Source organism: Cryptomeria japonica, chromosome 3, assembly GCF_030272615.1.
Source record: "Cryptomeria japonica chromosome 3, Sugi_1.0, whole genome shotgun sequence".
Classification (NCBI taxonomy): Eukaryota; Viridiplantae; Streptophyta; class Pinopsida; order Cupressales; family Cupressaceae; genus Cryptomeria; species Cryptomeria japonica.
The window spans coordinates 64,023,773-64,051,045 of record NC_081407.1 but is presented as its reverse complement, the minus strand read 5'-3'; the positions used below and the strand labels follow the sequence as shown (position 1 = coordinate 64,051,045).

Below are 27,273 nucleotides of genomic sequence, written 5' to 3'. Positions count from 1 at the left end.
TAAGGATGATAATAAAGACGTAAATGAGGACTATGGAAGGACCTCCTATGGTCACAGTGTGTAAAAATTTGAGTCTGCTGGACTATCTGATGTTTCAAAATGGGCTTCATTTTCAGTAATTATGTGTGTAGGACAAGTTTTGTGGTTTTCCAAGTCTGAGAACAATTGTTTGGAGGTAGATATAGCTGACTGAACTTGTTTTTCAAACAATCTCAGATAATTTAGAGATACGCAGGATAGGGCCTGAAATAGCCCAAAGAACTAACTCAATACTAGTTTGATACAACAATACATAAAAACACACAGAATACAATCTTAGGCTAGAAAGTGGACACCATTCAATGAGGCCCTTACAAAATACCAAAACAAAATGAACATATAGAGAGTCTAGCAGCACTGGCTCCACTCCACGACACACGCTTCTCGGGCATGCCAGTCTCTCTTACCTCGAAGATCAAAAGATCTTATAACTGAGGGATTTCTGTATCATAGTGTAAGGTACATGAAGGGTATCTATGGGGTACGATCTGCACTCCCGAAACCACTGAATGTAGGGTTTTGGGCTACTAAGTTAGTTCTTATTATAAGATTTCAAGGATTCTTGATCCAACGATGGATTCTCAGAGCAAGCCGCTTAAGACTTTAGTTGATCTTATTAGTTCAGGGAAGACCCCCACATACATCGAATTCACTCAACACTCTAGCTGCCTGACCAATATATTTATATAGCAGTTCGAAAAACCCGCTCGAGAGTACGCTGGGAGACCTAATATCCCCAACACATCCCAATTCGAAGTACCTCTATGGGGTGATGAAATCCCCAGTCAAGAATAAAATAAAATTGGGTGTCGTTGTCACCTCCTTCCTTTCTCCCAAGACCCCGAAGGTGGGTGGAAAGTTAGTTAATGCAATAGTAGGTCCACCCCAAACACGATAAAAATTATCCCTTAAGAAAACCAAATGTGATTTAATCTAATGCAGCTTGATTCACGTTCATTTGAAAGCCCAAATTGAGGTGTTGAATACACATGTCCATGTCCATTTTAAATACCAAATTGAAATATGAAGGCATGCATGTCAATTTTAACCATTTGTTGATTTTAAGCCCAAATCAAAGTGTTATACATGCATGTCAATTTTAACCAATGTTAATTTTAAGCACCAAAAGATGAAGTGTGAGATTGTGCATGCATGTCCATTTTAACCATTGTTGATTTTAAGCACCAACAGATGAAGTGTGAGATTACGAGTGCAATTGATCTAATACTAATCCGATCCTTTCTGTAAATTCACCACAGGCTGCAAACAGATGATTAGCAGTAAAATCAAATCAACAGAAAATAGAGAATAAAAAATTGACAGAAGCGAATTGGTGATTATACCTGCCCGATTGCATGATTCTGGAAGCAATTGCGTAATTCTGTCAGATCGAATGTGTGATTTTGACAGAGTGATTGCGTGACTTTAACAGCTTGATTGCGTAATCATAACAGGACGATTGCGTGACACATAGACAAATAACACAAAAAATAATAATTTGAAACTAAACCCGATCAAAAACCTGCAAAACCAATTGTGAGGCCCTAGGTAGATCTCTCATCATCCATTCAATGTTAATTAAATCATATTTAACTTGATATGAGAGAACTAAGCTATTGTATCTATCGAAGGCTGGTTGATCTTCCCAATCTTGTATCTGCTTTTCTGCTTTGAGAACCCTTTGATAGTGTTTGACCTATCTTCTTTGTTCCTTTGTCCTTCTGGCACCTGAAATCCTGAATTGTACCTTACGTGCCATAAACCGTTAAAACAAAAACATGCAATAAAAATAATCAGAATTAAATAGTTTAGAGAACAGAAAAGGAATAAAACAGATCAAAGAACTGAAAATGAATAAAAATAAAATTATCAGAACATAAAGATTCAAAACGAATGCGTAATCTTGTAAGGGTGATTGCGTGATCCTGTAAAGGCGATTGTGTAGATCTTTCTATGCGATTGCGTGATGATGTAATCGTGAATGCGTGACAAAGAGGTCTGTCTTGAAATCTGTGCAAAACCTACAAAAAAAAGAAAAAATCCGTACGATCTGCAAAAACAACATAGAAAACAAAGAAGGTTAATTAGCTGTTGTTCATGTCAGATTCACCAAAATGTGCTATGATCAAATACATCATTGCTAAATAGGAAATAAGGACAATCACGAATTCCTTAACTATCTAAGCAATTCAAACATAAAACCAATGAAATAGATGCAAAATGGAATCAAATTAAACAATATGAAACTCCCTATTGTGCATCATGGCTTCCATTCTTCTTCTTCTCTCTGTGGTATGATGGCTCTCAAATATTGCACTGGCAACCTGCAATTGGCACAAAGATTCGAAGTTCGTGATCTAGAGGAATTGTGAGGATTGAATGCTCAATTTATAAATTTTTGGATGAGATTGATTGAAAGGTGGAACATAATGATCAAGAGGTGGAACTCAGGTGAGCTCGCATGCTGATTGATAGTTGAACTGCTGACTTGGAGGTGAAACAAAATAGATTGAATAGATTAATTGAGTCAACTGATTGAGAAAAGCTGACTGAAAGAAGAAAAAGAATTATTGGAAGAAATAAAGAAGAAGACCAAGCTAACTAGAAGATGGAAATAGAGACTGGAGACATCAATGATTTAATTAATTAATTTAGCATGTGCTTGCATTTTAACTTAGATTTTCAATTTAATCTTTGCATGAAATTTAATTCAAATAATTGAATTTATTTTAAATTCAATTTAGTATTTGAATATATTTAGAACTTGACTTTGATTTTCAATTTGGTTTTTGAAATCATGCACATGTATTTGAATTTGGAAGAAATTAGAAGAATATGAAATTAAATGAAATTATAATTTGGGGATTTCGAAATGGAAGAATTAATTAGTCAATTAAATAATTTAAAGAAACTATTTAATTATTTTAGAAATGGACTTTAATTAAATAATAAAGATTATTTAATTTAAAGGATTAAATCATAATTAATTAAATTAATATTTAGAAAAGGGTTAATGATTAGATGATTAGAGATAGAATTTGAGAATAGAATTATTATTTAAATTATGGAATTAAAAATCAAAATTAATTAAATAATAAATATTTAATAAATATTTAGAAAATGATTAAAATGATTAAAATGATTAAATGATGATAGAATAGGAAATAGAATAATTAGTAAGGTGATGAAGAAATATGAAATTAGAAGAATAAGATTAATTAAATAATTATTTAATCAATTAGAGGAATAATTAGTACATGATCAATGAGATATTTTTAGGTGTCTACATTCATTTTTTTAGTGTGTGTGTGTGTGTGTGTGTGTGTGTATTACATTTCTTGTAAAAAATTACATGAAATCAATCTACACTCAATTTTTTATACTATGAATTTTTTTTCAAAAGATGATTAGTTAAGGTCAAATTATGGTGGTAGTACATGAGGTGTTTACAAAACAACGATTAAGTTTTTTATTAAAAAAATCCTAATCAATCTTCAATATGTTACACATGTTTTCCCAAAAGGATTCAAAAAAATACTTTTATTTAGGTAATAATATGGTGACTGTACACATGCATGGCATGGTTATGAAAAAGAAACTTTTAGAAAGTAGTTTTTGTATGTATGCCTATTAAACATCAATTTGTATCATCTAGGTATTAGAATAAATCACATATTTGAAAACAAGGCTTAGTGTACTATATTTTACATTATTGGACTTTTTAAAGATTTAATGGTTAAGTGCTTCAATTCTTTAGACCAATTGTGACAAATTTAAAAATCAAGAAAAAACACTTCTACTTTTTACACTTTTTTAGGGATCCAACTTCTTGCACCCACCCATGATAAAATACTCGATACAATTTGTAATCCTTTCTTCCTCGACCTTAGTGGCTTGACCAATTTAGCTAGAAGTGGATTGATCATAGGGAAGTGTTCCATTTTTTGGGTATATCTTTCACTTTTTAAGCCTCACCCTCCATGCTATGGCAGTTATGATTGATAAAGTGGAGAAAAAACTCAATTATTAGATTACCTTACCTTTTTCCCTAGCTGGTAAGTTTTAGATATTTATTCTAATATGTTAGTTGTGTGCCATCCAAAACTTCTTACCTTTGATTTGAAAATCTCCTTAAAGATTTTCTCTAACCCAATAGTGAAGGAAAACTTAGTTTTCACTATATGGATTAGGATTTTATTGTTTGTCATACAATTATGGAGGTTTAAGCTTGGTATTTATGAATAAATGAGGCATTTTACTATGTGTTAAATGGATCACCAAATATTTTGAAGGTGATGAAGTTTATAAAATTTTGGTCAAATGTTGTATTAGTTTGGGAGTGCCAATTGGTTATTTAACTTAGAAGTCACTTGACTTTGTTATTGTTCTCACTACATGAAATATTATGAAGATTCATGGTACTTTTGACATCAAGGGTAATTAGAAAGCACATGAAGCTATTAAAACATGGCTTCATTGGGTTGACAATGACTTTTACAATGGTCTCTTTGTAAACTAGCAATTTGTTTTGTGGTCTTTGGTTCTCTCTTCTCAAAATTGACCATTAACATAAGTGCCTTGGTTGCTTGCATTGAACTTCATTAAGCAAGGCATTCATACATTACTTGATTTTATCCATAGAGTCACCAAAAAATTTCTTTCTTGGCTTGAATTCAAAGTCACATTTAGATTGTTTTCTCAAGACTAGGAAACCTCTTAGTTTTTTATTGATGCTATAACACCCTAGATTCTTTATAAAATTGGGGCTAACTCTCTCAAGACTTGATGAAAAGATTGAAAATGGTACATATATAATGCCCTTTAACAACTACAAGCCTTATAAAGGCTACTTGTGGTTGTCCCTCCATATTTCTATTGTGGATCAACTAAATCTTCAATGGTAGCTCCAATCCTCTGTTGGGACTTGACACCAAAAATTCTAGTGCATTTGGTCAACAATTTTGACACTCATATTGGCCCACTTTGCTTGGTGTATTTTGTATTAAGGCCTACCATTGGATGGCCATTCAACTGATATGGGTATTCCCAATCCTCATTCATTTTGTGGTCATATGGAGTCCCTCAAGCATCTTTTTTGGTTTTGTTCCAGAGCTCAAGAGACTTGGAATCACATTGGTGAATTTTTTAGCCGTTAAGGTCCACCCCTTTTTCCTAGCACATGGTTTTATTAGATATTAACCTTGTCTCCTACACAAATATACCCAAATTTGGTATTTTTTAAAGTGAAATTACTCTTCCATATTTGAAAATATAAAAAATAGTGCAAAATAGTGCTCTCTCTCTCTCTCTCTCTCTCTCTCTACACACACACACACACACACACATATAGTGCTCGTTATTCTCTATATACTAAAGTCATGATTTTCTCTAATACGCTTATGTAGATTTAGGTGTAAGCTTTTAAAATTGCACTTGAAGTTGCTGATCTTTAGAAGCTACTAGATAATTGGGGGAATCCCGCCTGCACTATTACTAGATTTTTTCCTATTGCCCACTCTTCTTAATGAGAGCATCTGTATGAGTGCAACTAACCTATGACGTGTGATTATGGATCATGTTTAGTGGTCATTGTGGCTCTCAAACTCCAACTTCCAACAATATTACTACTTGTAGAGGGTGGGATTGACCCTCCTAAATGCCCTCCACCTCTTCTCATGGTTAGAGAGGTGCTCCTAGTTGGCCTAACTTAGGAAAGTTTCCTCATGTGGAGTTGGCCATCTCTCCAACCCTTGCACAATGATTTATAGACAACCCTCTCTGTCTCGAAGATGCTCTCATTGGCTAGGAGTTGATTGATGAGGTTGCCCCTATAAATGTTTGGGGCAATCTAGACGATAGAGATCCTTTTCCATCTAGTTTTTCTTTAGCTGTTTAGGCTTTCTTGGGTTTGACTCTTTTACTATTCTTTCAAAATCCTTCACTATGATATCTTCATAAAATTCTCCCCTCCATAACCTGCAATCATGGAACCTTACATACTTGACAACCAATAGATTGTAATATTAAAATGTTTAACAATTTTGAGAAACAAACTTTAAATTCTCTACAAATGAAAATTTAATCTATACTCTCAAGTTTTTTCATTTCTATTCAAAGATAGGATTGTTTTTTATTAAGTGAAACGTGACCATTTGCTATTTAGCCTTTATGCCTTTCTATAAGCTATATTTTGTAATGTATCCTTTGTTCTTATTTCAAAATAATAACTTCATTTCAATTACTAATCTTGCAATAAAAACTTTGTTGGCGTGACTTGACTAGAGATAATAATAAACCCACCAACAACCAAATCAATTGTTCGCCGTGTTCATACTTAGAAAAAAAGTTTTGTGGCTTATCACTTCAATTCAAAAGTATTAGTTTATTTTTCGAGATATTTTAGAAAAAAAAGTTTTGTGGCTGATCACTTCAATTCAAAAGTATTAGTTTATTTATTTTTCGAGATATTTTATTCTATTTCTTTATGCAACGGTCAGACATTGAAAGGTCGCAGTCTGACAGATTAAAAATCCACTACATTGCCTTGTAAAAATCAGCCTACCTTAATACATTCTTCTAGCTTCGTTTACGCTCCTGTTTCTCGGATCTGGTAATTGCAGTAAACTTTGTAAGGTATTTGTTTTTGTTTTCAAATATTATAGCATTCAGGGTGTTTGATTTTATAATACTTGAGCAAGAATGGATGGGTGGAATACAAGCAACATGGAGTACGGCAAATTCTACCCAGAAGACACCCCTTCATCACATGCGGTTAGTTCATCTTGTCATATTTTCTTTCAGGAGGCTGCAACATAGATTTGACAATTAATCTTTAATTTGATAATCTTTTGTTCTGCGATCTTCATGGTGAAGGTTATCTATTTTTTTGATCTCACAGGCCCTGGTTCTGTCCCAAGGGTGTAGGCGGTAATGTATAGTCTAAACACAGTCATAGGTAATGTTTTATATGCTAAAATCCGAGTCGTGTTCTAAGTTACAATTGGGGACTTCATACCGGTCGGGTTGATTGAAATTTTGAGGTCACAATTGGGGAAATTCATCCCGGTCCAAAAAAAACTTGTACACAATATTGCAGGTTCTCAAACTAGGGCAATTTGCCACTAACCAGCACAAAGTTTCCTCAGCAGATGCTGCAAAATTCATGAACCTTTTGCTTCCATTAGAAGTAAATTCGAGGGTTTTATATAAAGTTTATTTGGGAAAGTATTGTCATCTAAATTAAATCTCCACACTGCCATTTGTCGAAAAAATCTTATTCAAATTCTCAGTACCTTCTGCAATCTTTTTGTCCCTTACACGGAGCAGCAGTTGACATATTTCCTACAAAATGGCCACTGAGGTTTTTAAGAAGAAGATTTAACATTAGGGTTCCCATGAAAGGGTATGCTGCTCGTATTGTTATACGTCAGATCTACTTCTAAAGTTAACGGACTTTTTCTGAAAAAATTGGAAATTCGGTTAACTTAATAAAAACTTAAACATTCTTCTAAAATTACCAAAAAACAGCTTAAAAACCCTTAAAATGAAAATTGTATGGGATTTGACTGTTTTTGAAAATATGGAAGATTAGCATGCATTAGTTTTTTTTTTTATGGTTCCCATTTCTAAAACATGTGACTGTCATTGCTTTCCATTAACATTTGTTGTAAGGTGTTCTATGAAGATTTGCTGTGAAATTGTTGAATCTGCTACCCTCTACATTTTGCTAGTGTTTCTCCCTTGTGTTGCTGCTGTCGAGGAGCTGTTCTGTGCTCCAGTGCTCTGCTGTTTGTAATGCTGCTGCTGCTGCAGCAGCTCAAGGCCTAAATTGGATGGTTGTATGGGTGGATTTAGCATAGTTGCCAAGAGACTGGTACTGGTGCTGTTGGAGGAGATGACTACCGGTTTCGGTATGTCATTTTTTGAAAAAAGTAGGAGACGGTACTTGGAGATGCCAATATATATATTGAAACTCTGAATACACATCAAGTTTAATGAGAGAAAAATTGAAAAGATTAATTGTTTGCTATTTAAATTTCTTTGACTATCAATACCATGAATCATGACATTTAACTTTCAAGTTTAAACACACAAAGATTAATATAATGATTTAAATAAAGTGTCAACATTCAAGACTCTTGACTCAAGAGTTCATAATACAAATCAAAATGCTGATCCACGTACAACAGGCAAAAATCCGAAATCTAAATTATCATATTATGTCACTCAATGGATGAAGTTCTACTCCTGCATCAACTATGTTGCTAATTTCCAAGTCCTCAGCTGTGATGCTCTTTAAATACTCATCACTCTCAAGATTATATTTTTTCAAATACCCTTAGATTTTCTTAAGAGATAAATATTCAAATTTGCTTAAGTATAGCGTGTATTCAGTTATCTACAAACAAGTTCACTCAACATTCTTCAAGAATGCGTTACCACCAAAGTGCAGAGTGCCTTTTCTTATCCCAATGTGTATTTGTTGGAGTAGTTTGCTTGCATTCTCAAGAACATATTCACTTAAATGTTAATGCTTTCGCCAATTGATAGGACTCTTCCTTAAACAATGACATAAGCTCAGGTTCCTTTGTAGGCAATAGTGTTGACATGTAGCTAGGTCGGATACCTAGCGAGGGCCAACCTAGTCTTGGAATTGCTAATTGGCCTTTTCACAGCTTATATGTTTAATATAAAGGTATTGGTCTGGCCCTAAATAAGTAACTTGTAATTAAATAGGACTGACCCTATTCTTGGTGTCAAATCAGTAAGGCCGACTTGAGGTCTTTTAGGCAGCCTTACCTCATATATATTCAATTGTCTTGTAGTCTTTCAAAGATAATGAAGACTAGCAATTCGCAGTAAGCGAACTTGTGCTTGGGGGTGACGATAAGACCTTATCGTCTATGGTTGGGAAGGCAACAATCTGATGTTTGCCTGCGGTGAACAAGCACAGCCCGGAAAAACAACAAATAGAATTGGGGGTAAATTTTTGAGGCCTTGGATCAACCACTTAATCCTCCAAGGGTGCAACTGCTCGATTAGGTGGAATTTGGCTTCATTTTGCTGAAGGACCCTCCTTGTACTTAGCATGTACATGAGAGAGAAGGCAAAGTGAGCTATGAATGCAGACTAGGTTCTCTGCTTTCTTTGACAATAATCGGTTCCGCTTCAGTGAACAAATGAAACTCTAAGTACTCCAATTCCTCTCACAAGATGAAGAGCTGGCTACTCGTGAGAACAATTTTATTGCAATGGAAATTTGCAAGGTCCATAATTTAAGATAAGTTTTCTCTCATGACACCTGTAATAAGCATAGTTTGAAACCAAGTAAGGGAGGCTTCAATCCAAAAATCAATTTCCTTTTGTATCAACTACATCTGTAAGAAACTGTTTTGGTTGGTCCAACCCTTGTACCGTTTTATGGATATTTCTTCAAGGCAAAGAAGGAAAATGAGCTTTCCATATATTAAGTCGAGAATTAGAAGCATGACATGCATCTGTGACCTTAAATAAGTTTATAGCTTTTCTGAAATGATTTTGTCTTTTTGGTCCACTTTTAATAGTCTCACATTTTGTAACTAGTCCCATTAGAGAGTTTCTAGAAATATCCCAAAATTATTCTCAAATGCAAAAGTGAGGTGTCATACAGTATATACGTTACTTCCTTTAATGTTGGTAATATTAGCTCTGCAGTTTCAAAGGATCTGCATGACGGTTCTTTTTGTATGAGTGCTTCTCCTAGTGACCATGTTGACGGTATATGTCCAAAGAAAATGAGAAGGATGATTCATACCGTGTGACGGCTGTGTAGATAGTGATGATAATATATGCCCTTATAGTGCAACCTGATGGGTTCATTTTTGATGATGATAATGATACTAACCATGTGCATGTAAGTTTTCAGTTTGAAGGATAAGAATTTGACTCCTTTCTTGGTATTCTTCCATATGTTGATGCCTATGAAGACAATGTTGATCTCAATACAATTTCTAGTCGAGCTGTGGTATGTGGTTCTTCTTCTCATGACAGCCATTTGGATAATTAAGTTGGTGTATGTATAAGTGGTGAAAACAATGGTTTAGCTCTTGAAGAGGATGATGATGATCATGGTTACTCGTAGTGAAGATAAGCTAGAGATATGGCTTAGCTTGGTGCCATCCAACTTTGTAAGAGATAATATTGATGGATAAACCTTTTATCAAACCCAATCACATTAGATGTTTAACATAAGACTACGTTTTATTGTTTTAACCTGCAGGCTGGCATGATCAATGCTCTGATTTCAATTGTAATGTCCCCTTTTGGGATATTCTTTAAAACAAAAATAATCACTCAAAATATAACAATAGTTTTATCAAATTTGCAATTTGTAAGTGTGTGTGTGTGTGTGTATTCAGGTCAATAAATCATAGCACAATACCCAAGTTGATCAAATCATGAATTCTTCAGAAATACTTTGCAAATTTGCTGATTCAAGGACTTTGTCCCTAACTCAACAGTGACAGTACCAAGGACCCCGTCTCTAGCATGTCAAAGGTAGGAAAAGGCCCTGTCCCTCCAAACCTTAAGCTCATCGCGTGAGCTCGGACCCTGTCCTGTTTGCAAATATTACCTAGAATTCAAAACGGATCACTTGATGTATTTGCTAGACTATTGCTGAATAATATTTCTTAATGGATTGACAATCAATCCTTTGAATAATATTTGAATGCTTTTATAAATGATTCTAGAATGAATTTCTGAAATTATAGGTACTGCCGAGTTTATTTTGGAATTTCTGCCTTGAATCGATTATCTGAATCATTTTTATTAATTGTAGATGATTTCTGAATTGATTGTTGTTTGAATGATTAATTGATTGATTCATTCCTTGATGGGTTGATGAGTGAATGCTTGAATGACTTGTTGATTTGATTCATTTGCTTGATGGATGGATTGATGAGTGATGATGTATTCATGTTTTCTTGGAATGATCTCCATATATATATATATAATCTTCCTAATGGAAGAGATACCCTTTCTCACACCATCACTACTCCTGAAAACATAGTTTACTTGCAAAGTCACATAATGTCATATTCCTAATTGATCGATTGAATGCTTGTTTCCCTTTCCCATGGAATGATCCCTCCTTTATACTTTATTGGTGAAAGAGTCACCACCTTTCACAAGAATTGAGTCACCACCCTTCATTGCTGCTTTTGAGAGTAATAATCTATTTCTAAATTCCCAAATGATGATTGATGGATGGTTGGATGATTTTCTGATTGGATACCCTTCTCAAATGAAGTGTGCCCCTCTTTGTATCTTCGATTTTGAGGTAGTCACACCTCTCCATCAAAACCACTATCTTTGCAAGAGTTACACCCCTTCATTTTTGTACTTGGAGAATAGTTATTAAATCTTAAATATGTTAATTTGCTAGCGCTGCTGTTTATTACTTGTGCCACTCGATTATTAGATTATGAATGCTATCTCCTTGTTGCTGGAAATAATTTGCGATCTTTTTCTTAATAAAGGCTGTGATCTTGGCGGGGGCATGATAGTTAGCAATTCCATTTCTTTAGGTGTAAATTTGTTTGAGATCTGTATTACTTTTGCTGGTCTTAATTGATGTTAATTCTGGTTTAGTCTTTTGAGGATTTTAGTTAAAGGATCCAAGGTTAATTGATGCGTTTGACTTGAGAAAGTCTGTTACTTGATGCTTGTTTGTATATAACTACCCAGTCTTTGTGAACACTACGATCTTAGATGACTCCAGGGTTTAGCAAACCCTTTTTGTATTTCTGATGCATCTGACTTGAGAAAATAATTTACTTGATGCTTGTTTGTATGTTAACTATCCTGTCTTTGTATTCATGGTTCCAGGGTTTAGCAAACCCTTTTTGTAGTTCTGAAAACTCATTCAATATGTTTTGCATTTTTACAGGCATATACTCTAGAGCTGGAAGCTGAAGTAACACAACTCAAAGAAGAGAACATGGAACTGCGGGGAAAACAGGTATTTCTGCAGGCAAACTTAAGATCCACAAATGAAGCAAACCAAACAATGTTTTTGGCAAAGGATTTAATGGGACCTTTTGATTAGTGGTTGATCTTGGTTCTCTATATAATAGGAGGAAAAATCAGAGAAATGCAAAAAAGGTATGCAATGTTACCATTGCCTCTATCATAACATTGTGTTGTAGTGTTAGTTTTTGGAAAAAAAAGGCCTTTAGAAACATTGAATCCAACTATTCAAGACACCAGGTAGGAGTAGAAAAAATTGAAACCAGTTCATGTCACACCAAACGAGCGTTCTTTTGGTAAACAAACTGCTTTCGACACTGAAACATTCTCTCTGTCAGTAATGCAACCACCAATTTGCATGATCATACAAGGTACTGCTGGAACAGGGAAATCATAATTGACTAATGACATCAAGATAAAACTTTCTGGAATTGTTCCACTTAGCAGCATAAATCATTTGGGAATCGGCAAACCAAAAGTAAGATTTTTTGAAAAAAATGAGAAAAATTGACATCAAGATAAAACTTTCTGGAAGTGCTCCCCATAGCAGCATAAATCATTTGGGAATTGGCAAACCAAAAGTATAAGATTTTTTGGAAAAAATGAGAAAAATTGGATATAAAAAAAAAGCATAAAAAAATGTAGACAAAGGGGCAAAAACTACTTGTTTTTGAAATTTACAGGCACGAATAAAATTGAGAGTTAAGCCCATGAATTATAGAATATAGATTTTTGTTGTTTACATTTACATCGCTGACTACATTGTATTGTACAAAACATACTTCATAGTGCATAAATTGTTAATTTTAGTACTTTCAGATTAGATAACACTCAGAAAATCAGAATTTGTTTCTAACTAGGTTTAATTAGATTTTTTTTTTTTCAGATTTAAGCATAGTAAGAAATGAATGCATAAAGACAAGACACAGATACCCTGGGAAAACCTCCTAGGAGGAAAAACCCAGCCAGAAAAGATCCTCAGATCTGATTATGGTTTTAGGTTCAATTGATAATTACACACTTATCTGGAGTATAGAAGTTGCAGTCACAAAGAAGATGATACAGAAGACTACACAAGTAGTTTGCTGGCAGTGATCATGATTTGCAGCCCTTCTACCTTGTCTTGCTGTGCATAACTGGAGTTAACTGTACCTTCCCACTAGTTCACAGTCCTTTGCTTTAGCCTTCAATGGAGATTACTGTTTTAATGATGGCTTTGTTGTTTGCTGTGATCTACTTGGTGATCTGCTGCACATAAATGGAGTTCACTGTAATCTGCTATGCAAGACTGGAGTTCGCTGCAGTTCACAAGGGAGTTCGGTATGATCTGCTTCTTCCAAAAGAGTTCGCTATCTTGCATGTGTAATTCGCATTTTTACTTGAGCTGCGTTAATGATATTGTGAGGAGAGAATGCTTTATTTATAGGAGAGCAAACCCTTTAATCAAGTCGGCTTCACCCTTTTCATTTGCAAATTAATTTAATTTAATTTCTTTTGTTTGAGAGGATAAGGTCGGCACTATTAATGTGTAGCGTGGAGACCTTTTTGGATTTAGCCGAAGGTATAGGGCCTGGCCCTATATAGTGGGAAAGGGGCTGGCCCCCTTAGGCGGATTCCAATGTTGCCTAAGGCAATTGGAATCGCCAGGCCCTAATTATAAACAACATAAATAATAACGAGATGATGACAGTTAACACATTTTCAATTATAATCTAGTTTGTACGAAGTCAACCTACAACTAAGTACAAATTTCCAAAAAACAGACATAGCTGATGACTCTTGCTACTACAAAGAGAACTACGCTAGAGGGCTGTAGGTCTTGGTGATGAAGCTCCTGGGTCGGAGCCTCCCCTAATTTTTGTTTATAACATCGCTACCAACGTTGGCCTCCATTAGGATATCCAACTCCTAATTTAAATCTTCTATATGACACAAATATCGATAATAGGCTTTGTGGGAATTGTTTACAAGGTTATGTTTCATTTGATTTGATTATCTTCAGCACTACAAACTATAGGGCCTTTTTGTTTAGCTAGCAATCAAGAAATCAAAGCCAAAATGGTTAGACAGGGGAACTATGATATATTTAATTTTTTTTAGGTATTATTAAAAGCTTTGATGACGTGGTTGTTTTGTGTCTAGCGCAAAGGCTTAAGGGTTACATGTTCTTGAATGCAGATCATCATCAGGGAGCTTTCTGCTCCTTATCTAGTTGGAAATTGAACCAAAAATACATGTGCATTCTTTGAATGCAAAACAGACTTAGAGAACTTTACTGCTAGACACACATTTATTTTCAGAATGTAGATTTAGATGATTTATTGGAATTATTGTGAAAGATTTCTGGATTAAACTGTGTACGAACTTTTGCATCAATGTTTCAGGTCACACTCCATGAACCATCATCAGGATGAGAAGAACAGTTGAGAGAAAGAAATGATAGATTGCAGTCTAAGACTAAATGAAAAGACCAGAGGAGGGGAGGTGAGAAGGGTGCACACAATTCAAGGAGCAAGGAATGAAAAGACTAAAAGAGACCTAAGAATATCCAAAAAATAAAAATAGGAGAAAAAAAGAAAAAGCTACAATAGAAGAAAACACAAAGAAAATAACAAACAAGAAGAAGAGAAATAAAACCTCAACAACTCAAAAACCTTAACTGAAAAACAAGCAAACCAAAAATTTAAAATAATTAAAAACACAAAGACAACATTTATTAAAATAAGAAAACAATACACACACTTCATATATATATATATATATATATATATAAAGTGTGTGAGTGTGCATGTGTATATGTGCGTATATATTGAGTATATATACGTACATATTCATACATATGTATGTATGTATGTGTATGTATATATATAGTTATATACTATTATACATACAAATATGTGTATATACATACACACATAAATAAAAATGTGTATAAATATATATATAAATAAAAATATATGCGTGTGTGAGTGAGTATATACATATATGTGTGTGTGTGAGAGTGAGTATATACATATACATATACATATACATATACATATACATAGATAGATAGATAGATAGATAGATTGGCAAAAGCATGAAAAATGAAAAATGAAAAACGAACCTAAAACAACAATAGAAAGAGCTTCGAAGAAAAAAAGAGAAAAGGAAAATGAAAAAATAAGACAACATAAGAAAGTACATAAAACATTAAAAATACCAAGATCATTAATAGGGTTGCTTGCCTCAGCAATGTTGATAACAAGAGAAAAAAACACAAGAAGACAGACACAACGAAGCACAAGAAGAAAGAACAAAGAAAGGAAAGAAGAAAGAGAAAGAAAAATCCTAAGATGTAGGGGGAAAGAACCCAACAAGCAAGGGAAGGGGGAGCAAGGGGGGAAGGGGAAGGGGAGGGAAGGGGCGGGGTGCAAATGAAAGAGAAAGGAGGAAGCAGGAAGAAGGGAGTGGGACAAACAAGGAGTGGAGATGGTTATGGGCATTAAGGTTATTTAACAAAGGAAGCCAGGAATACATGGATTATAGCAAAATTTGTGAGAAGTTTACAATGAGTTATTGGGAAATACAAAGGTAAGTTATCTGTGAAATGTTTTTTTTGTGGTAGAATTGGACATTATCCTTCTGATTGCACTTACAGAGAAGAGTATAAGAGACCGGATGAAGATGAGAAGAAGAACAAGTTTAAAAGATGCAATTTCAATAGAAAGGAGAAGGGCTTATGTTCTATTGAGGAACATACATCTGAAGATGAAATTAATGATGACTTGAATAAAGAGTCTTTATTTTTGGCAATTGAAGATAATGAGAATGCTTTGAAGAAACTAGAATAAGAGAGTTATTAAGATAGAACTGAATACATGGATTATAAACTCCGGATGTTCAAATCATTTGATGGGTGGTTATGAGGGGTGGAACCTAAGTTTCTCCTGGCTTCCTTTGTTAAATGACCTTAATGCCCATAACCATCTCCACTCCTAGCCTTCTCTCTCTTCCTTGTCTGTCCCCCTCCCTTCTTCCCACTTCCTCATCCTTTCTCTTTGATTCGCAAGGGACAGCTGTTAAAAAAATAGGGGGGTTTTTACAAATATAGAGAAATTTTAAATATGCATATCATAACAATGGTAAAGCATTCATCATAGACATTAATACATTGCATTAGACTTGAATTAAGATTTCACAAGAGAATTGACAAACATTTTACCAAAATTCAAATGCTTTTATCAATCATTGCCAACAAACATATGTCATAAACATACATAATGTAATTTTATACCCTAGGTTTGTTAATCAGACTTATATCTTTTATTTATGCCCTAGATTGTAATTAGATTTGTCATAAATAAGTTAACATTCAGTAAAATCAGAAAGTAAGTAATCAGTAGACAAACACACATACCCTGGGAAAACCTCCAAGGAGGAAAAACCCAGCATGAAAGACCCACAGGTCAGATTATATATTCTCCTCTTAAATGCACAAATACAATACTTAGCTTCTCTGTCAGATCTGATCTATTTGTGTAGCAGATCTGCTCTTTCTAAGTTCTCCAAGTTTGTACAACACCACCTATGTCATCTTGCACAAATTCGCACAAGTCTGGATGAATTCGCCTTCTTCCTTATTAATTCGCACCTTATTAGCAGAGCTGTTTTCGCATTTGCTTGTAGAATGGATGAGTGTGTATTGACTTGCAAAATGTCACTTATTTATACACATCTTTACTCCTTGAATGCAAGTCGGCCTCCTTTGGGTTTTGGCGCCAATATATTAGATGGCGTGTATTTAGCATAGCGTGGATATTGGGTCGTGCATATGTTAGGGTCACGTTACCCTAGGATAGGGCCCAGCCCTAAGGCAACATCCGAACCCATGCATAACCCTAGTTACAAACAACACATAATAGACATAAAATGATAAATATTAAATATTAAACATCCATAACTATTAGATGCCATAAACTGTAAATAGAAAAGTTAAAACATAGAAGTCCATAATCAGCTGTCTATCATAATGTCAAGATAAACTAAGAAAATATATGGCTGTCCATAATCAGCACATGGTAGGTCGAAGACTAAGAGTCTAAATCAAGATCAGAGCTAGAGTCTCTGTCTGAGTCACCTGCTGTTCACTCCTTAACCAGCTGCTTCTTCTCTTCTTGCTGCTTTTTTCCTATTTTGCAAATGTCAAATAAGTGTCTTTTTCTTCCTTTTGTTTGTTTTATGCATTAGATTAGGGTTTGTTATATTTTAATATTTATTTGGGGTCTTGGTGGGGCCAGCTGAACCTCTTTTATAAATTAAAAATGTGTTTTTATTTATTTTGGACTTCAAAAATTTTTGGGCCATAGGGGACGACCAGCTGTCTTGGGGACAATCGGGGGACACCTAGGCGTCCCTTGGCTGTCCCGGGGACAGCTGGCCATCCTCTGCTTCCCAACAGCCGTCCCTGAAACATCCCCGGTGAATTTGCCAATAAGGGGACTCCTAGGAAACGGCAAATTCCCGTCCCCGTTTCGTCCCTAGTACGGGTACGAGGCAAAAAATGCAAGGGACGCGTCCCCGTGGAACATAGATATATACATATATGCATATACTCACTCACACACACATTTTTATTTATATATATTTATACACATTTTTATTTATATGTATGTATATACACATATTTGTTTGTGTAATGTCCCCTACCTGATCTATTTCAATATATTAAAATTGATTGATATTCTTCAATTAGTTATTAACAAGTGTTTATCTATTTTCCTCATTAGATGATTAATATCATTATTAATATAGATATCAGACCCTGCTACTACTTCAGTTTTAAGGGAGAAGGGTTTACATATGTTACCATAGCGCTTAGAGACCAACTACAATAGGTTTCCTCAAAGTTTACAGATCCAAGCCCTTACCTATCTTGGGTCTATACCCTCAAGGCTTATGGGTCGCTGATCCCCACCCTATCTTGGGACTTAACCTATTGCTTGGATTTAGACTGCCCGGATCAAGGCTCTGATACCATTTGTAATGTCCCCTACCTTATCTATTTCAATATATTGAAATTGATTGATATTCTTCAATTAGTTATTAACAAGTGCTTATCTATTTTCCTCATTAGATGATTAATATCATTATTAATATAGATATCAGACCTTGCTACTACTTTAGTTTTAAGGGAGAAGGGTTTACATATGTTACCAAGGCGCTTAGAGACCAACTACAATAGGTTCCCTCAGAGATTACAGATCCAAGCCCTTACCTATCTTGGGTCTATACCCTCAAGGCTTATGGGTCGTTGATCCCCACCCTATCTTGGGACTTAACCTATTGCTTGGATTTAGACTGCCCCTCTTTGGAACATCTCATCCCCATCTTCTTAAATACTGATAGTAATAACATGATTTAGACTATAAGTATACTAACTTCTAATGTATTATGAATATATATGATATTAAGTATGACTGTCATACATATTGCAGTTTATGACAATATTACATATTGCAGTTTATGACAATATTATTACTAGATTCTGTATAACTTTAGATCAATGGTGATCTTACTAGATGCTTTTGATTCCTTTCCTTTATATCTCTCAATGTGAGGGAGAGGTCACACCTCTTCATCATGTATACCCTTTGGCAAGAGACACACCCTTTCACCATTAGCACCCTTTGAAAGAGTGCAACTCTTCATTATTTCTGCCCTTTGAAAGGGACACAACCTCTCATAATCAGATCTGCACTTATTGTTTAAATCAGATCTGCACTTCTCATTTCCAAATTATTCCCCCTCTCAAATGAGGTTCTCTTCTCCCTTTTATATCTCATTGTTGAGGGAGTCACAACTTTTCCTTTCATGTCTTTTGACTTTTCATTAACTTAATTAATTTTTAATTAATCATATTTAATTATTTAATTATTTTATTTTATATTTTAATTTAATTTTAAATATTTTAATTTTATTATTGTCATTTATTATTAAATTTAATTTCAAAGTGGGGACATTACAGTTTGTATATATATATATATATATACGCACATATACACATGCACACTCACACACTTAATATATATATATATATTTATTTATGTATGTATGTGTATCATTTATAAAGTGTTAGTATTGTTTTCTTATTTAATTAATGTTGTCTTTGTGTTTTTAATTATTTTAAATTTTTGGTTTGCTTGTTTTTCAGTTAAGGTTTTTGAGTTGTTGAGGTTTTATTTCTCTTCTTGTTTGTTATTTTCTGTGTTGTTTCTCTTTGTGTTTTCTTCTATTGTAGCTTTTTCTTTTTTTCCTCCTCTTTTTATTTTTTGGATCTTCCTAGGTCTTTTTTAGTCTTTTCGTTCCTTGCTCCTTGAATTGTGTGCACCCTTCTCACCTCCCTCCTCTGGTCTTTTTATTTAGTCTTAGTCTGCAAGCTATTATTTCTTTCTCTTAACTGTTCTTCTCATCTTGATGATGGTTCACGAAGTGTGATCTGAAACGTTGATGCAAAAGTTCTTAATCCAGAAATCTTTCACAATAATAACATGGACTGTGGAAATATAATAAATTTGATTGATTTATCGGAATTCAACTGCATACCTGAGTCAATCTTTATTGATCCATATTTTGTGAGGAATCTCTAACCAGAGATAAATGGTGGTGGTTCATTTTAGCTCTCAACAGGGGTTCAATTCAATCCCAATCAAGTGATATTTGATGATTTATCCCTACCAAAATCCATCTCTCATGACCATGAATGTTCACAAGGGTTCTTGTGAACCACTACTCATGAAATATGGGTAGATTGAGACCGACTCAAAACTATGCAGTTGATCCCTAAAAATCGTGATGTAAGTTTTTATTTTACCAATCCCATTTATTTGCAGTGTTCCACGGGGACACGTCCCCCCCCTTTTTGGGCGCGTCCCCCACCTTTTTGGGCGCGTCCCCCCGTCAGAGACGTCTCGGGGACGGGGGGACGAGGACGCGACGTCCCTCGCTGTCCCGCCATCGCCACCCAAACGCCGCCGGGACGTGGAGACGTCCCTGCGTCTCCGCGTCTCCCAGGGAGACGTGGAGACGTCTGGGCGTCTTCGTGGGAGACGCCTGGGCATCTCCCCGTCCCTCAAGAGACGCCCAGGCGTCTCTCGAGGGACGGGGAGACGCCCAGGCGTCTCTCGCGTTCTCACGCAAAAAAAGACACTTTTTAAAGTTTTTTTAAAAACATGTGCCTTTTGGGGGGGGTTAAGGGGTAACCCTAATTGGACGTGGGCCCCACCCTACCCCCCAAAACAACACAAAAACATGTTTATTTTGGATTTCACTCTCATTTTGGAAAACTGATTTTTTTTCCAGCAACTTGAAGAGGAGGAAATACTTGAAGAAGATTGATTGAAGGGGTGAGAAAAGTGATTGCAAGCGTGATAGGAGCTAGAAGAAGCAAGAAGAAGAGGAAGAAGAAGATTCTTCTACATTTTGGAGAGATTTTTCAAGCACAAGGTAGGGTTTTTCAACTTCTTCTTGTTTTTTTTTTGTTTTACTTTCTGATTTTCATTGTTCTATGTCATTTTTGGTTTTTTTTTCCCTATTCATCTCAAGACTCAAAATGAGATTTGATGTTGAATCTTGAGGGCAAAATGATTCATCATTTTGCCCTCAAGATTCAACATCAAATCTCATTTTGAGATGAATAGGAAAAAAATTTAAAAATATATTGTTAAACAAGGCTGATTTTATTTTTATTTTTATTTTGTGAAATGCAGTGTCAATTTCACAATGAGCTCCCAAGGCATGAGTGAAGATGACATGGAAATCCATTCTCATAGTGAGAATGATTCAGAATATGAACTTGAAAATGAGGGGGGTTGACCATGGGGCTGATCCTGGAGCCCAATCTAGTTCTATGGCAAATGCACCAGCTAGTATAGGTTGCCTTTCAGAGTTGTTGGCACCATATGCTAGGGGTCATTTTGATCCTAAGTCTCCTCTAAAATAGTTTGCTTCATGAATATCAGTACAAGGCACTACATCACATTCAAGTGGGGGAACAAGGAAGTGGAAGTGCAATATTTGTGACAGAGAATGGTTCGGTAGCATTAGCAGGGTGAATGCACACTTTCTGTTTTGGAGAGGAAAAGGCGTGAAACATTGTAAGTTTTTGGAGGAACCCAAAAATATACAGTACAGAATTGAGTTTAACAGGCTTTGGGGGGTTCCAGATGACACAAATATTTCAATGCCTACTACTTTGTCTGCTAGGGCATCACTTCACGACAACCAGAATGTGCCAGTGCCACATACTTCTCATGCTTCGCAGGCAGGAGGAATGATGTTTGGATCTCCATCTACTTCCACTTCTACTGCTGCCAGGGCTGGGAAACGTAGGTTGCATACACCACAGAGCAACCCCATTGCTGATATGTTTAATGTGCAGCTGAGAGATGAGATAGATGAATCCATTGGCAATTTCTTCTTTGCCAATGGCATTCCATTTCATGTTACACGGTCTCCTTATTATAGGAAGATGATGGATATGGTGGCCAAGGGAGGACCATCTTATGTGCCACCAGGGGAGACGAAAATGAGGACCTCGATCTTGGATAAAAGTTATTCCAAGATCAATATTTTGATGGAGAAGATGAAGGCATGTTGGGTGGCATCGGGGTGCAGCATGGTTATGGATGGGTGGACGAACATTAGCCATCGTCCACTCATCAACGTCATGGTCACATGTTCAGAGGGCCCATACTTCCTTAGAGCAGTTGATTGTACAGGGCATCGTAAAGATGCTGATTTCCAGTTTCAGGTCCTCAGGGAGGCTATTGAGGAGGTTGGGCCACAAAATGTGGTCCAAGTAGTGATAGATGCAGCCTATGTGTGTAGAGCAGCAGGGAGACTCGTTGAGGCAGCCTATAGACACATTTGGTGGACCCCATGTTGTGTGCATGCCATGAACAATGCACTCAAGGACATGGGGAAGATTGACTGGATTAGAGGAGTGGTCACCGATGCGAGAGATGTGCAGATGTTTATCTGCAACCACCACACTTCACATGCACTCTTCAGGACCTTCGCGAAGGAGTTCTTGAAACCAGTTGAGATTAGATATGCATCCTATTTCATTCTCTTGGAGAGAATGATTGAGTTGCAAGAGGCATTGCAACTCATGGTTATGACTAATGAGTGGAATAGGTGGGCTGAGGCCAAGACAGAGCAGGGGAGAAGGGTGAAGGAGATAGTGAAGAGTGATGTGTTTTGGACTGATGCGAAATACATTGTCTCCATCATTTCTCCAGTATTCCAGGTGATCAGATATGGGGATGGGGATGCACCTAACCTTGGAGAGGTGTATGAGTGCATTGACTCTATGCTTGACCAGATGAGGGCTGCTGTGCGAGTGAAGGACCCCTCTCTAGCATTCTACAATGAGCAAATCCGGCCTATCATTCAGAGTAGATGGGACAAGTTGAACACTCCTTTGCATATGGCTGCCTTTGCCTTGAATCCTAAGTGGTACAAGGCTAGACCGGGTAGAATGACACCGATTGAGGATGATGAGGTGAAGGCGGGTTTCTTTAGGTGCATAGAGAAGATGTTTGATTCCAGAGATGCCGGTACAATGCACACTGAGTGGGGAAGATTTGCCACTCTTAGAGGTTATTCAGATGCGGCAAAGATGGATATAGACACTATGGCACAGGAGGACCCACTTTTGTGGTGGACTTGTCATGGCCCGAAATCTTTGACCACCACTCTAGCCATCCGTCTGCTATCCCAGGTTTCCAGTTCTTCAGCTGTTGAGAGGAACTGGTCTACATATAGCTTCATCCACTTTCTTAAGAGGAACAGACTTACCTCTAAGAGAGCAGAGAAGCTTGTGGCTGTACACAGTGCTTTGCGTCTCATAGACCGCAAGACACTCATGTACAAGGAGAGTCCAACGGCACGATGGGATGTAGAGCCAGAGGAGCCTTCACAGATTGATGAGGATGATCCTACCACTTCAGATACAGGGCTAGTTGGTGTGAGCTTGAGGGACCTTGATCTTCAAGAGTCCAGCAGTTCTAGTGAGGAGGAGTTCGCAGATGATTAGAGGCCTCCATTAGCTACATTTTGAGTTTTGTCATTTTGTCTTTGACTCTAGTCTCTTTTGTAATGCTATTGCTACACGTATTTGTATTTGGTTACTCATTGTAATGATGAATTATGTAATCATCTTTATTATTATAGACTTTGCAATGGCATCAGATATTCGTATTTTCGTTTTCCTTTTTCGATATTCATATGATAGAAATGAGAAATCTCCAATTTGACAATTTCATTTGTCAAATTTTATTTAGCATTTAGCAATTAGTATTACTAATCTAAGTAATCTTGGTATTTCCTATAGTTTCATTTGAAATCTAATTCTTATATTGTTATACATCTTTTCAAAACTAGTTTTTCAAGTACTATATGTATATATATGAGCACCACCACCCCGCCACCACCCCCCCCGTCCCCAAATTTAGGCCCTTGGTCACCTCGTCCCGGAAACACGTCCCCCTCGTCCCCCCGTCCCCAACGCCCGTGGAACACTGTTTATTTGTTTAATAAGTTGTAAAGGGAAAAAAAAACAAAAAAAACCTATATATTGAAGCAAAATGGCATTTGCAAAGGAAAGCACAAAATCATTTGAGAAGCACAAAAGTGCATCAATCAACTGATCAACTTGAAAGAAGGTTCTCAAATAAAAAACAACACATGTCCATACAAGATTTTCCAAGAAGCATATTGGTCAATATTTGCATTCTTTTGCCTTGTTTATCATACTGGTTATGAAAATGAAAATGAAAACAATGATGGGTAGGAAACATTTGTATACAAAAAAATTGTTACAAATAAGGAGCTAAAGTTTATTAAAATAGGTGGCAGAGAGGTGCCAAAATTTAACTGAGATTTTCTTTATTATCATATTGTTTTGTAAAATTGCTGTTTTCTTTTTCTAACTGCCGTAACCAGTTGACATAATTACAATGATAATGTCTCCTAGCCATCACCATAAATATTAACAGAAATAATTACCTTGACAAACGTTATTAACAAAACCACTACATGAATTTTCAATGATAATTACATAATTATGTTTCTGTGCGGTGCAGTTGGAATCTTACATGATTACGTAAATATAGGAATACTCGTTGACATGATTCTTACTGAATCTTAATGTTTATTGATTGATTATGTTGCTTTTCCTTTTGCAAATTATAAGAAACATTGAAAAACAGTTCCCATGTTCTTGGCTTTAGCTACAAACAAAACTTTTGTCAATCTATTTATATTTTTCTAGAAAATACTAAATGCCCTGTTGGGGGGGCTTGCATTCTAAAATAAAGTATCTTAAGGTTTAAAGAACAGAAGTTGTTCTTCCCTGCAAGCTGCAAGTGCACCAACCTTGTTCTTCCTTGCAGGCTGCAAATGTGTTGACTTTGCTGTTCTTCCCTGTAAGTTGCAAACGTGTTGACCTCTTGTGCTTTATTGTGGCTATTATGACTTCACAATATGAGTTATGCAAAGTCCGTGCAAAAATGCATATAAGTGCCAATCATGGGCTGAAAAGTGTTAAATTATGCATGTAAAGCAGATGAGTTTTTTTCCGATTCTCCCCCAATTTAAACGCGTTTACATGCCAAAAGCTTGTTGAAAATCATGAGTCGATGATTTTGCTAAAAATGAAATTTGAAGGGGAAAAAATCACAAACCTGACAATTTCCAATTTTTGCGATTAATCACAATGTTTTCGCGTTTTCTGCTTCTAAGGTGTTTCCCATGTACACACAACCTTCTTGTTGCTTGCCTCAACAGGTGTGGATGCATTCAACATCAATACATCTACCATTCATGCAGCCCTTTGTATACCAATAAATGACATGAACCCTCTTCATGGTCAAGCTCTATTAACTTTTCAAGAAAGCTAGTATTTCATTCGTTAGTACTTTACATTCTAATTGATGAAATGATCTGGACCAAGGTTGTTAGAATGCTTTGATAGTGCTTTCCCATATCACAATCAAAGGCTGTGTGGTGGTTGCTCGGTTGTGCTTGTTGGCAATCAAGGACAATTGCCTCCTGTGAGGGACATTCCAGTGTAACCATTGGATGTAAACTGCTCCAAAGTGTTGTCCCATATGATAACCCAAATTCAAATTTGTGGGTTCCAGCTAGACTTCTCAATGGTGTGCTTGGAAAAGTCATTACTATTATCTACAAAAATGAGAGCAGGGCTGCCTGATCTTTCACTCTTTGTTGTCATGAAGTTCCAGTAATACATTGGGCCTGCTTGGAACACATGAGGACACATGACTTAGAACTCATTCCAATTGTTGCAGACACTCGTGGTGGCTGATAGTGAATCTCCATAATGATGACTTGGACACTGCCTATCCATAAAGCACCGGGTCTCACAATCAATAGAACAATAATACACATTGGAAACACAGACTGTCAGGGTCTTACAGTCACAGCAGTGTCACACTTTCAAAGATTTTCTGAGCTATACATCTTCCTGCAACTCCCTTTCCTATGGTTTTCAAGCATGCAAAACAATATGTATGCGATCCTAAAAAAGCAGGAGCAAGAGGTCTCCAAATGATCTCAACACAAAATCCAGAGAAATCCATTTGGTTTCCATATTATGTAATGTACAAAGGTGATCTGTCATATTAAGGGAAATCAGGTAATATTTCATGTGTTCCCCTCTCTTCTCAAAATTATCGGCATGCCCATTGAACCTTCGGGTGCATTTGCTAGTGATAATAGAATAATCTAAGCATAGTTCTTGGCAAAGAGATCTTCTAACTACGAGTGTGATTCAGCTTAACATCTTTATATAACTGTACTGAAACAAAAATTCTGGTCTTTGTTTCATTCAATGTGTTATCATAAGAAGGATTACAGTTTTGCAAGGTGTTCTTAATTGATATTTCTATTAAATTCACTGCGTAGTTTGCACGATTAATATATTTAAATAAACAATACTTTATCATGTACTCTACCATCTTGTATTGTTTTTTCCCTCCATGGTTTTATTTTTAACCATAAGTCAGTGCATCTATCTTCATTAAATAGCGTAGCTGTTATGAATCCAACATTTCTTTCGTCTTTAGCCTTGTAATCTCAGTGCAAATATATATTGCTAGTTTTTACTAAAGTACCTCATGGTTTTTGCTGCAGGCTTTTGCAGAGTTTGAGAAGAATAAAGCATCAGAAAGCACTGAAAACTATAACGTATTCAATGTGAAAATAGATCCAGCACAAAAGCAGGAGGGCACACTGAAAGACTCTGAATCTGAATACAACATATTCAATGTCAAAAAAGATCAATCTCAACAGCAGGACCACAAACGTGGAGGTTCTAAGTTGAGTAACGTTGAAAATTATAACATATTCAATGTCAAGATAGATCCAGCGCAAAAACAAGAGGACAAATCAAGAGCTTTTCTCTTTGCAAACACTGAAAACTACGATGTTTTTAATGTCAAAAGAGAGCCAGGCTATAAGGAGTCCCAATCAAAATCTCGTTACACTTGAAATTTAAGTTCACATGGTATATGAGTTGCATAGTGTTATAGTTGGTTCTTTTTAACTAGCACAGTGATATTCAACGCTACTCGAACATTAAGGAAGCAGAAGATGAAAGGAGTCTCAACATGTAATATTCACGAGTAATTTGAGACTTCTTGGGAAGCTCGTAGTTATTTTCAAAATATTTAAGATTTATGTAAATCTTGTGATAGGACATTGAAATTAATGTTACTGAAATGTTGATGTTTTTTTTTATTGAAGCAAAGCAAAAAAAAGTTACAGAAATAAGAGCAGCTTGAAATGTTGATGTTGAATGAGATGCATAGTTGATTTAATTTTGGTTTAATTTTGAAGATTAAGTCCTTCTGTCCATAGAAATGGGATTACATATTCTCTAGGAACAATCCCCCATTTTCTTTGCTATTCATTTGATTATTGTTTGTTCTGCAAGAAACTTTAGCTCTTGGAAACATTGAAAAGAAGCTGCTTTTCTTGTTTATTATGAATGAGGATTTGATTGTACCCTCATATATTCCCTTGTCTATTCATAATTTAAAGGGCTATTGTACACAACTTTAATTTAATAATAGGGTTTGTTTAGGCTTGCACCTTCGATGTAAGCCATGTAAATAAGCACTTTCGTTTCCTTAGTTTTAATAGACTTTAAAGCAAACGAAT

At 35.8% G+C, this 27,273-nt stretch overlaps 1 protein-coding gene across 1 annotated transcript; it reads left to right on the top strand.

The window, feature by feature from the left end:
* The first annotated feature begins 6,508 nt into the window (after positions 1-6,508).
* LOC131032633 (uncharacterized) lies at positions 6,509-26,883 on the top strand. The gene is made up of 3 exons (XM_057963651.2): positions 6,509-6,810; positions 11,969-12,040; positions 26,245-26,883. Exons 1-3 carry the CDS (start codon positions 6,739-6,741, stop codon positions 26,599-26,601), a joined length of 501 nt encoding a protein of 166 aa, XP_057819634.2. The 5' UTR covers positions 6,509-6,738; the 3' UTR covers positions 26,602-26,883.
* The last annotated feature ends 390 nt before the right edge of the window (positions 26,884-27,273 follow it).